General features: G+C 34.7%; 1 protein-coding gene across 1 annotated transcript in view; it reads right to left on the reverse strand.

The window, feature by feature from the left end:
- Positions 1 to 13,577, reverse strand: part of SLC4A10 (solute carrier family 4 member 10) — a 304,764-nt gene that overhangs the window by 106,870 nt on the left and 184,317 nt on the right. Inside the window, 2 exon segments of the mRNA XM_017855802.1 lie at positions 7,994 to 8,081; positions 11,152 to 11,309. Coding sequence (XP_017711291.1) covers positions 7,994 to 8,081; positions 11,152 to 11,309 — 246 coding nt within the window.

Genomic DNA, 13,577 nt, shown 5'->3' on the forward strand with positions numbered 1-13,577 from the left:
AAATAAATAAATATAAAAAAAAGAAGAGCTAACTATCCTAAATATATATGCACCCAATACAGGAGCACCCAGATTCATAAAGCAAGTTCTTAAAGAACTACAAAGAGTAATTTAGACTCCCACACAATAATAGTGGGAGACTTTAACACCCCACTCTCAATATTAGACAGATCAACGAGACAGAAAATCAACAAGGATATTCAGGACTGGAACTCAATTCTGGATCAAGCAGATCTAATAGACATCTACAGAACTCTCCACCCCCAATCAACAGAATATATATTCTTCTTAGCACCACATCACACTTATTCTAAAATTGACCACATAATTGGAAGTAAAACACTCCTCAGCAAATGCAAAAGAACACATATCCTAACAAACAGTCTCTCAGACCACAGTGCAATCAAATTAGAACTCACTCAAAACCACATAACTACATGGAAACTGAACAACCGGCTCCTGAATGACTACTGGGTAAATAGCGAAATTGAGGCAGAAATAAATAAGTTCTTTGAAACCAATGAGAACAAAGACACAACATACCAGAATCTCTGGGACACAGCTGAAGCAGTGTTTAGAGGGAAATTTATAGCACCAAACGCCCACAGGAGAAAGCAGGAAAGATCTAAATTTGACACCCTAACATCAGAGTTAAAAGAACTAGAGAAGCAAGAGCAAACAAATTCAAAAGCTAGCAGAAGACAAGAAATAACTAAGATCAGAGCAGAGCTAAAGGAGATACAGACACAAAAAACCCTTCAAAATATCAATGATTTCAAGAGCTGGTTTTTTGAAAAGATGAACAAAATAGATAGACTGCCAGCCAGACAATAAAGAAGAAAAGAGAGAAGAATCAAATAGACACAATAAAAAATGTGGGATCATTACTGATCCCACAGAAATACAAATTACCATTAGAGAACACTATAAACACCTTTACACAAATAAACTAGAAAATCTAGAAGAAATGGATAAATTCCTGGACACATACACCCTCCCAAGACTAAAGCAGGAAGAAGTTGAATCCTGGAAGAGGCCAATAACAAGTTCTGAAATTGAGGTAGTAATTAATAGCCTACCAACCAAATAAAGCCCAGGACCAGATGGATTCATAACCGAATTCTATCAGAGGTACAAAGAGGAGCTGGTACTATTCCTTCTGAAACTATATCAAACAAGAAAAAGAAGGACTCTTCCCTAACTCATTTCATGAGGCCAGCATCATCCTGATACCAAAATGTGGCAGAGACACAACAAAAAAAGAAAATTTCAGGCCAATATCCCTGATGAACATCGATGCAAAAATCCTCAATAAAATACTGGCAAACCAAATCCGGCAACACATCAAAAAACTTATCCACCACGATCAAGTCCAGTTCATCCCTGGGATGCAAGGCTGGTTCAACACACAGAAATAAATAAATGTAATCCATCACATAAATTGAACCAATGACAAAAACCACATGATTATCCAATAGACGCAGAAAAGACCTTCAATAAAAACCAACACCCTTTCATGCTAAAAACTCTCAATAAACTAGGTATTGATGGAACAGATCTCAAAATAATAAGTTATTTAAGAGAAACCCACAGCCAATATCATACTGAATATGCTGGAAGCATTCCCTTTGAAAACCGGCACAAGACAAGGATGCCCTCTCTCACCACTCTTATTCAACATAGTATGGAAGTTCTGGCCAGGGCAACCAGGCAAGAGAAGGAAATAATGACATGATATTATTTTGTCTCAGCCCCAAATCCGCTTAAGCTGATAAGCAACTTCAGCAAAGTCTCAGGATAAAAAATCAATGTGCAAAAATCACAAGCATTCCTATACACCAATAACAGACAGAGAGCCAAATCATGAGTGAACTCCCATTCACAACTGCTACAAAGAGAATAAAATACCTAGGAATCCAACTTACAAGGGATGTGAAGGACCTCTTCAAGGAGAACTACAAACCACTGCTCGAGGAAATAAGACAGGACACAAACAAATGGAAAAACATTCCATGCTCATGAATAGTAAGAATCAATATCGTGAAAATGGCCATATTGCCCAAAGTAGTTTATAGATTCAATGCTATCCCCATCAAGCTACCATTGACTTTCTTCACAGAATTAGAAAAAACTACTTTAAATTTCATATGGAACCAAAAATAGAGCCCGCATAGCCATGACAATCCTAAGCAAAAAGAACAAAGCTGGAGGCATCACAGTACCTGACTTCAAACTATACTATGTGGAAAAACCACATGGCATTTGTATGAAAAACCGATACGTAGACCAATGGAACAGAACAGAGACCTCAGCAATAATGCCACTCATCTAAAACCATCTGATCTTTGACAAACCTGACAAAAACAAGCAATGGGGAATGATTCCTATTTAATAAATGGTGATGGGAAAACTAGCTAGCCATACGCAGAAAACTGAAACTGGACTCCTTCCTTACACCTTATACAAAAATTAACTCAAAATGGATTAAAGACTTAAATATAAGACCTAAAGTCATAAAAACCCTAGAAGAAAATCTAGGCAATACCATTCAGGACACAGGCATGGGCAAAGACTTCATGACTAAAACACCAAAAGCAATGGCAACAAAAGCCAAAATTGACAAATGGGAGCTAATAACACTAAAGAACTTCTGCACAGCAAAAGAAATATCAACAGAATGAACAGGCAACCTACAGAATGGGAGAAAATTTTGCAATCTATCCATCTGACAAATGGCTAATGTCCAGAATTTACAAAGAACTTCAACAAATTTACAAGAAAAAAACAACCACAGCAAAAGTGGGCAAAGGATATGAACAGAAATTTCTCAAAAGAAGACATTTATGTGGCTAAAAAACAAGAAAAAAAGCTCATCATCACTGGTCATCAGAGAAATGCAAATCAAAACCACAATGAGATACCATCTCATGCCAGTTATAATGGCAATCATTAAAAGGTCAGGAAACAACAGATGCTGTAGAGAATGTGGAGAAATAGGAACACTTTTACACTGTTGGTGGGGTGTAAATTAGTTCAACCATTGTGGAAGACAGTGTGGCGATTCCTCAAGGATCTAGAACCAGAAATATCATTTGACCCAGCAACCCCATTACTGGGTATATACCAAAATGATTATAAATAATTCTACTATAAAGATACATTCTACTATAAAGATATAAACATACTACTATGTATGTTTATTTCAGCAATATTCACAATAGCAAAGACTTGGAACCAAACCAAATGCCTATCAGTGACAGACTGAATAAAGAAAATATGGCACATATACACCATGGAATAGCATGCAGCCATAAAAAAGGATGAGTTCATGTCCTTTGCAGGGACATGGATGAAGCTGGAAACCATCATTCTCAGCAAACTAACAAAGGAAAAGAAAACCAAACACCGCATATTCTCACTTATAAATGGGAGCTGAACAACGAGAACACACGGACACAGGAAGGGGAACATCACACACTGGGGCCTGTTCAGGGGTGGGAGTCTAGGGGAGGGATAGCATTAGGAGAAATATCTAATGTAGATGACGTGTTGATGGGTGCAGCAAACCACCATGGCATGTGTATACCTATGTAACACTATGTAACAAACCTGCACGTTCGGCACATGTATTCTAGAACTTAAAGTATATTAAAAAATTCAAAGAAAAAAATTAAGATTGATGATGATTTGGGGGTTGAGACAGCAACCAAACAATTTTTTTCTTCCTGATTTTATCCTAAATGACACTAGAAATTGTATAAAAATAAATTCTTTCAATTAAAAAAATCTGAGATTTAGTGTCAAAACGATGCACACAACAAAATTTAGCAGTTCTTATGGGAAAAAAGAAAAATGCGATGTTCAATAATGTCACACTGAACATGTAATCACATTCTTAGTAAATGATAATTTTATTGAGAGCAGTTTAAGTAGAATGACAGTGCCAAAGTCAGACTGCAATATGATAAGAAATGAATGAATCTAAGAATATTCAGAATCACCTAGAGACTACTCCTTCAAAACTCTCAAGATTCAGATTGAACCAACACTTCTTCAAAAGTACATGCTTCAAAAGCACATGCTGTTCTAAGTAGTAAAGAATTTTTTTTAAAGGATGGGGTAAACCTGGACCTCATTTCATGTGTATTTCTTCCAAGTAGCTACTATGTGTTCTGCATGTTTGCTGTCAGGGTTCACTTAAGATCTAGAAGAGAGAGGAAACTGGTAGCTCAAATATCCAGAAAAGAAAACAAACCTCTTAGTGTTTTGTTTGTTTTTGTTTTCATTAAAATGTATTATTTATGCTAACATGTAATGGCTTTACTATTGTTATTTATGTATTTATTTTGAGACAACGTCTGGCTCTATTGCCCAGGCTGGAGAGCAGTGGTGCCATCTCAGCTCACTGCAACCTCTGCCTCCCTGGCTCAAGTCATCCTCCCACCTCAGCCTCCCAAATAGCTGAGCAGCTGGGATTATATGCAGCTAATTTTTTTTTGAATTATTTTGTAGAGACAGGGTTTCACCATGCTGCCCAGGCTGATCTCAAACTTGTGACATCAAATGATCCACTCGCCTTAGGTTCTGAAAGTACTGGGATTACAGGTGTGGGCCACTGAATCTGCCCTATTGTTGTTTTTAAATGAATTCATAAACACATATTTTTAAAATTTCTCAGTTTTAAGTTCTCCTATGGTAAATGCCAACATATCTATGTACACAAAAGCTTTGGGGTGCTTAATAATTTTTGAGAATGTGAAGGGATCAACACATTGGTAGCAGTGTCGGTAAGCATAATCATATGATTTATCTCTAGTAAAGCTCAACAGAAATGAAGAAAATAAATTATTGGCTTGATTCAAGATAGAATATTGGTATGATGACTAGAATATTCAGTATCTGATTCATGTTTTAAAAATTTATTGAACCCTGACTGAGGGTCAGACACTGTGATACGTCTAAAAATACAAAAGGAAGGCAGTCTACCTACTAAGTGTTCAAAGTACAGAGAGGGGAAAAAAACAGAACTTAGCTCAACGAATATTTATTTGAGCACCTGGCAAAATCAGGGCACAAAAGTGAATACTGAATGCTAAAATGGTAACTGTTCTCATGGAATTTATGTTTGATAATGCAATCCAATAAACTATTTTTTAAACCAAAGTAAACGATGAATCAACATATTAAATTCTATTCTTAATGAGTACAATTGTTCTTTTCCTTTTTCTTTTCTTTCTTTTTTTTTGAGACAGAGTCTTGCTTCGTCATCCAGGCTGGAGTGCAGTGACGCAATCGTGGCTCACTGCCATTTCCACTTTCCAGGTTCAAGCGATTCTCCCCTCTCAGCCTCTCAAGTAACTGGGACTACAGGCATATGCCACCATACCCAACTAATTTTTGTATTTTTAGTAGAGACGGGGTTTCACCATGTTGGCCAGGCTGATCTCGAACTCCTGACTTCAGGTGATCCATCCACCTTGGCGATCCCAAAGTGCTGGGATTACAGTTGTGAGCCAATACACCTGGCCTAGTACAATTATTCAATAGCCTTCAAAGCAATTAGATAAGCAGAATACTTGCTTTACCTGGGCTTTGAACAATACAAATCTGTTTTCTTTTTTAAAAAATATTTAAACAGTCTTTGATATTCAATCAATGTCCTGCTGTAATTAACATGTCCTATTAAAACTAACAGCTCTTATCTTTTAGAGTAGCTTTCTGGTTGAGTTTCTGCTTCTGTATCCTATAATCTACAAAGATTACCTAAAGCCATGCTCTAAAACTTTCAAGTGTAAATAATTGAAAAAATGTATTTTTTAAATTAGGTGACTGATGCTTATGCTCAAATTTCAGTCTTTATTACATGATTGATGCTTATTCTCAAATTAGGTAGCTCTCACTAATCAAATAAATAGATGGAAGCCCCTTCTCTCTTCTCATCCTAAATCTGAAATTTATAGAACATGGATGTTTCCCTGTTCTGTGTTCACCTGATTAGTCAAGAAAACTTTGGAACTGACATCTTTCTGTTGAGAAAAATGTTGATTCCCAATTGGGGAAGTAGAGGATGAAGAGGAGAGAGATACATTGATGTACATGTACATTCCATGACACAGTAGGATCCTCTCTCACATTATCACATGTCTCATGCCCCACAGATATCTTAAAATAATGCCCTAATTTCTTAGATGGGGAAACATTTTTTTGTCTTTAATATAATAAAATATTAAACAAATGTATGTGAAAATGATAATACTTAAATTGTAGAATACCAATACAAATCAATATGGAAATACTAAGAGCTTTTATACTGTGAGTGTTTTCTCAGAGAGAGTTCTGCTAAATCAGGTGTATGGCCCTCATTAACCTATTTGTTTCATTCTCCTGTCTTTTTGCAGATTTCCTAAATAGAATACGTTATTCATTATAGTGGATTGGATAATTTCGTCCCAAAATATACATCAACTTGGAGCCTCAGAATGTGGCCTTATTTGAAATAAAGATTTTGGAGATGTAATGAAGGTAAGTATCTCAAGATGAAATTATCCTGAATTAGGATGGGCCCTAAATTCACTGATTTGGATGTATTTAGGATGGGCCCAAAATCAAATGACAAATAAATGTCTGTCTTCATAACAGAAAATAAGAAGACACACAGAGATAACTGGGAGAAAGCCATGTGAAGATAGAGACAGAGAACAAAGGTCTGTTGCCACAAGCCAGGGAAGACCAAGAGCCACCAGAATATGGAAGAGACAAGGAAGGATCCTCCCCTAGAGACTTCGAAGGGAGTGTGGCTCTGCTGACACCTTGACTTCAGACTTCTAGCCTCAAAAATATGAGAAAACAAACTACTGTCATTTTAAGCCACCCAATTTGTGGTAGTTTCTTATGGTAGTAATGGTAAACTAATACACTTATTAAGTTGATTCCTTTTGAAAACTGAGGGAACAAAATGTTTTCTTCTAGCTTTTGCTTTCCTATGTGTAAATATCAAAACTAATTCATATAACACTGTAAAACATAATTTGGACAGATAGAAGAATTTGTAATATTGAACCCCTAAACAAGTTCAAATTTTAGCTACTGTAAACATAGAAAAGTAATATATAATACTAATTGGCTCTTTTACAGAATTTTCAAATATCTGCAGCCATGTATTTCAATGAAAACATTATTAAATTATTTAGATGAAATCTAGATGTATATAATCCCATTTGTTCATTTACAACTGAATTTTGATTTAATGCCCCTTCTGTGATCTACTGCATCTGCTCTTCCCGTGAACAATAACAACAAATTTCCATAATGTGTTGGAGAATCCAAGTCAAGGAAAATAGTGGTATGATGCATCTTTTATGTTCTTACTTTAAAGATCTTCTACTTTTGAGACATACAGCTGTTTGAAAAGCTGATGAAAGCTTTTCCAGTCCCAGAACTCTACATACAAATTTTTTACACAGAAAAATTTACATGCTCTATCACAGAAATCACAAGCCCCTTGAAATCTATCTACAGCTTCTCTAATAGTTCCCAAACTCCCAGGTTAAAAACATCTATATTTAGGCAACTGTAGAGAGTTGACAGATGTTGCGTGCATTTTGGGGTCATGTATACTATACAGATAAACTGCTATTGTTCTGTCTTTAGACTTTGAAATTATTTACTCAAAACAATATTTCCAAGGATATTAACAATGGTGCTTACTTTGGCAGCACATATACCATAAAGGGAAAATGAATAATATATTCTAAGTGTCACTGAAAAAATTTCTTTACACTATGAAGTTTTAAAATATTATATTCATGGGTGTTAATTTATTAGCCCTTTGGAAAACATTTTTCTAAAGGAGATTTTTATAGTGGAAACATGGGAGAATGGGATTCAATACAGAGAAATCTGATTCACAACAAACTGTCTTGAAAAGAGGACCTCCAAAAGTTTTAGGTATACCTAGTGGGGGAAAATGTTCCCAATGAACTTGAATAAATACCTCATCTGTCATTAGGGTTGCAATTGATCTGCCAATCTCATGGTACTGTTGACCCTTTCCCAGGGGTCCCAGAAGAATGAACAAAAATCTGTAATTAAGAAGAAAAAATGTTTTAAGGTAGACAAATATAAAAATAATTTTAGTAATACAGAATCACTCATCTCAAAGGAATTACTGAAAGTGGAGATTATGATGTCAAATACTTTCATAGTTTTTCATAGTTCATTATTATTTTGAAAAATTTTACCATGATTGACTCTTATGCTTAAGATCCTCAAGCAATGGGAATGCATGGTTTTCTGTTTTTTTGATTGATTTTTAATCACAGTGTTTCTCCGTTTAGTTATCTGTACAGTATGTGCAGTTGCTATTGGGAATTTTAAGGATTCTACGATCCTTAAAGATGGAAAGTGTGAAAAGTAAAATCTGATTAGACCTTTCTAAATAGGAAGGAAGAAAACTCACTTGTATGCAAAATGGCAAACAGTTCAAAGGGGGCAAAGGTAACACAGTAGCAAAACAGAGAAAATATAGAGTCAAAAAACAGTAGGTGTATGTGCAATTTTCATTATCAAAAATTATTGTCAGGAATCAAAGATCAGCCAGGTAGAAGAAAATGGGGAGTTAATGATCTATTATTTATAATGCTGAGGAATAAAAAGAGTGTGTACTATAATATTCCATCTAAATTAGGTCGAACATTTGGCAAATTCATCATCACGAGTGGTGCTTTTAAAGAAATCAATAGATACTCTAACTTTAGCAGACTGGTGATTGTTCTGTCTCTGAGAAGGTCAATCCTTCTGGGAAATTGTGAAAATTAAAGAATGCCCTATATTCTGCCATATCATTCTATGGTGTTAATTTGTTAAATGGTTTATGCTATTAAGTATGAAGACTAATGGCTTTACAAGGTGTACTAAAATAGTTACTATAATTTTACTCCTCATATAGGTATAATCTTTAGAGACCATACATGTTTTTACATGAGGCAAATATTACACAATTTTAGAGGATGTGACAATATTTTTGTGTGTGTGTCAATGACAACTGAACCCAACCAATTTCTACTACTTAGAAATGTCCAGGGTACATTAAAAACAAGAATGGTTTAATTTGGTGGCAGGTGCTTAGGTGCTTTATCAACTATAATAGCTTTCTAAGAAACTTCCTAGCCTATGTACATCTTGCTATTTTTCAGGTTTCCATTCCATGGGCTATTTTTAAAGTTCTAAAAGATTATTTTCTGACATTTCTACTATGTGCTGCCATTGTATTAACAGGATGCCCTTTTGTCCTCCCCAAAAAAGGATAATTAGAAACCCTGAATGGCTTTCTTTATTCTGTTTGTCCAACTAATCTTCTTCAATTTTTCACCTTCCCTAACTAAATAGTCTTGTCTTTAAATCTCTTCTCATACAGTTGCTCTACAGTGGCCCTAATTTTTTTCTCCATTGTTCTCTACACATATTTTGCTATCTCAGTGTGAAATAAGGTCACTTAAACCGGACAGTTTTCAAATAAGGGTATATAACCCCATCACAGCTTTTTTCTACTCATGGGAATTTTTCTTTTCCTTCTTTTTAAATACAAGAACTATCATTGTCATAAAGAGTCATGATTTGCTCATAGTTCACCAGACACCTTCCTAAGTGGTGGAACACAAAGGCACTGCTTGGCGGACTGAAAAGAAATTTTCAACTGCTATAATAGTAACTCTACAATTAACAAGTTTAACATCTTAGATATGAATCCCAGACTCCCAGAAACCTTGGATAGGTTACAGGTTGTCCATAGAAAATATATAGCCTGAATCACACAGTCAGATGCCACTTTCATGTGCTCCGTTCATCCTTTCCCTTTGTACATAAAAGTTGATGTGTATCAGAAATCTCAATAACCCTCAAACAGGATAAATACAGACTTCTTTCTATAATCTGAACAGTAACTAGATTCCTCCCCCAAACCATAGTCAGACATAGGTACTTAAACACTGAATCCCATTCCAGTCAGCTGAGCTCTTACAAAATGAGGCCTCTCCTGGCTGTGTATTCCATAGTTGTAGAATATTTTATCCATAATCAGAGCAGGGAGTTATGTAATCTGCTATATTTTGAGTTAAGGCCAAAGATCCATTGAGGATATATATTCTACAGTTGATACAGTACTTGAACTTTTCATCAAGTAACTTGGCTAAGGCATTCAATGTTTGGAAGAGGAGGCGCACTAACAGCTTTTGAGATAGCTGTAGCATCAAACAAAGGGCACCAGCCATATGGGAACAGGGCCCTAAATAGACATGTTTTGCTGCAGGAAAGGACTAGAGTAGAAGGCTATCTGCATTTTGGAATCGCACGGATGGTAGGAGTATGGAAGAAAACAAGGTTCCTGGGTAAATTGCTTGGAACCTAATGTGCTAAAGTCGATATTCTGTTTTTCCTTTCTTTCTTTTTTTCTTTGTTTACAGTTTTAGTAATGGATAGCCTTATTCTAAAAAATGAGAAACAGCATAATTCAGTTTGTATTATCCCTAAGTTGTTATTTTATTGTTAAATGAGAAACAAGTTCCGATCATCAAATTAAATTTGTACTTTTAACTCTGATTCAACCACACTGCGATAATACTTCTACCAGTGATTCTACAGACCCTGTGTGTGGGAAGCCCACTATGCCTAGGATTGAAACATATATTTGATGCTATCCTAGTGATGGCACTTACATGTATTTTGAAGGCCTTCTTATTCAAGCGTAAGCAAACCTTAGTAACTTTGCTATTTCTGAATTTGACCACACTCATGCACAGGATCCTTTCTTTCTTTAGCAGACAATTTAATGCAACCTTTGAGAAAAAGCTAACATGTTACCCCTTCTTTTACCAAAATTAAAAAAAAAAAAAAAAAAAAAAATTCATATGGCTTCAGGGTACCTTGAGATGAGGAATATGCCTAAAATGAAACAGAAGCTTGAGAGAAGGGAGGAAAGAATAGAATAATTTTTAAAGCACTTTTCCCCTCCTCCACAAACAAAAATTAATAGTAGTTTTGTGGATTTCACATTAGTTTCTAGTCAAAACTCTAACAGAAAATTCCTTGAATCCTCATTTTCTTTCCACAAAAAGATGGTTTAAGAAAAATACAAAAGACGCTTTTATACTCTACCTGGTTGGGATTGGGACTTCAGCCAGTCCTTGAAGCAATACAGCTGGAGACAACCTGACAAACGCAACTACAGTTCGATCCAAGAACTCCAGTTCTCCCACTAAAATGTTTGATGCTTCAGCACCTGGAGGAATCTTTTTCATAAAGTGCAGATCAACCTGCAAGCATCACCAGGTAAATATGATAAATCAAAACTGGAAAAATCTGGTAAATCATATTCTTGCACAGTGCTTCACATATAGTAATCCATGAATAAATATAGTTTAAATAAATACACACAGTTAAACATCTCATTTGCCCTTTTTCTATAATAACCTTTTTTCTTTACTTGTGGATTATTTTAACTTGTCATCAATAAGATGAGTACTCTAGTTCTTCTACTTACTATTTTTAAACGAAGTTTCTCCAGCCTCAACAATCTTGAAATTTTAGACAGGGAAAAGTATGTGAGTTCAGTTAAATAACTATTCTTTAACTGTAATTTAATTAGCATTTGCCAACAGATTTAATATTTTTATAGTACATTACCTAATTTTTGTACATAAATCATTTTAATTAATAGTCAAATATGCTTATGTCAAAAGAAATATAATCATGTTTCTCTTTATAGTATAAATTATGACTTTAACCTTCTTCTGTTTTCTAGTTGTTCTATATTCTTCACATTCTATATTTGGCCTGGTAATTCTTCAATATTGGTTTTTCATCTGAGAATTTAGATATGACACAGTAGAAAAAATCAGAATAAAATATTAACATTTGGAGTTACTGAAGAGCTATAGCTGAATTTCTGACATGAGATGTTTGTGATTGAAATGAATGTACACAAAGCAAAAGTGATCATTAACAAGAAGAAATGCTAAGAATAAAGGGTGAAGTCTAAAAAATGAATGCAAAATATCCTTACCAATAAGTATCAATTTTATGTACAGGGCCTCAGTGAAAGACAAGCAGTGACTTTAATGTAAATTGTACAAGATCTATGTCTTGTTTCTAATTCACTTGAGTTGCTTTTATGAAGCTCTGTTTTAGGGGAATAATAATTTATCTGCTCTAGTAATTGATCTTATGCTCTGATATTAATGAAATGAGGGCCAAAGATCAAAGTGAGAATAGCCGAGAGAGAGAGGAATGAGCTCTGGCAAATATGAGTGAGGCTGAGATTATTTTTTAGCCTAGATAGTTCTTCTGCAGGTTTAATGATTTGAGAATATTTTTCTCAAAATTTAAAATGAAAAAATCCATAGTAATACTTTAGTGACTACATTAAATATGTTTCTTTCTGAAATCAAGATCATAGTACAGCTATTTGGAAGTTTTACAACTAATTAATCTTTCCAAAGAATAAGGATACCACAAAATATATAACCTAGTATATGAAGCATGTATTCTTTCACAAGGATTAAATATAAAATATCCTACAGTACTCCATCAAAATATTAAATAGAATCATTATTTTATTTTAAAGGAAAGGAAGAATGATTTAACAAAGCAAAACTGTCTATAAAAATGTATAACAAATATTATACATCCAAAGTTTTTAAGCTACAAATGTACTCCCAAATATACATTTGTAAATTCATAATTCATGTACACTGGATTATATAACAAATATTTTTGCTTTTGTGGACCTGATCTTTTAATGTATAGATAGCAAAAGTATTTATTTACTATAATAAGTAAGGTTAAATTTCATGGGATTTGTTGTGGTATTTTTGTAGGTATTTATCTAGCTAGGAGAAATGTACAGATTTAAGATGCTTTAAATTAGTAAAGCTTTACATTTTCATTGTAATGCAAAAATTCCCAAGGAGGGAATAGAAGATTTCCGATAGACTGTTAGCTCTGTGAGGAAAACATAATAAATTTCATAATCCTTTCTGTCACTAAAAGAATAAACAGTTTTCTCTCTCAATGGAAAGAACAATGATACAATATAAATATACTGAAACAAAATTCAAAATGAGAAAACATCTTTTTAAAAAATCTAGTAATTCTTTGGGAGGCGGGTAGATCACGAGGTCAGGAGATCGAGACCATCCTGGCTGACACAGTGAAACTCCGTCTTTACTAAAAGATACAAAAAACTAGCTGGGCGAGGTGGCGGCACTTGTAGTCCCAGCTACTCGGGAGGCTGAGGCAGGAGAATGGTGTAAACCCGGGAGGCAGAGCTTGCAGTGAGCTGAGATCCGGCCACTGCACTCCAGCCTGGGCAACAGAGCAAGACTCTGTCTCAAAAAAAAAAAAAAAAAATCTGGTAATTGATAATATAAATTATATTGATAATGCCTGAAATTTAAATTCCACCTTGAAAAGTCTATAAACTCATTTATTGCTTGACAAATGCCATTGTCTTAACTACTAAAGTCTGTGCCTCAGGCAGGTGGTGACTATAGAAATAACTGTTTAAAGATGAAATTTAATTA

Source organism: Rhinopithecus bieti, unplaced genomic scaffold (genome assembly GCF_001698545.2).
Source record: "Rhinopithecus bieti isolate Rb0 unplaced genomic scaffold, ASM169854v2 scaffold_40377, whole genome shotgun sequence".
NCBI classification, from domain to species: domain Eukaryota; kingdom Metazoa; phylum Chordata; class Mammalia; order Primates; family Cercopithecidae; genus Rhinopithecus; species Rhinopithecus bieti.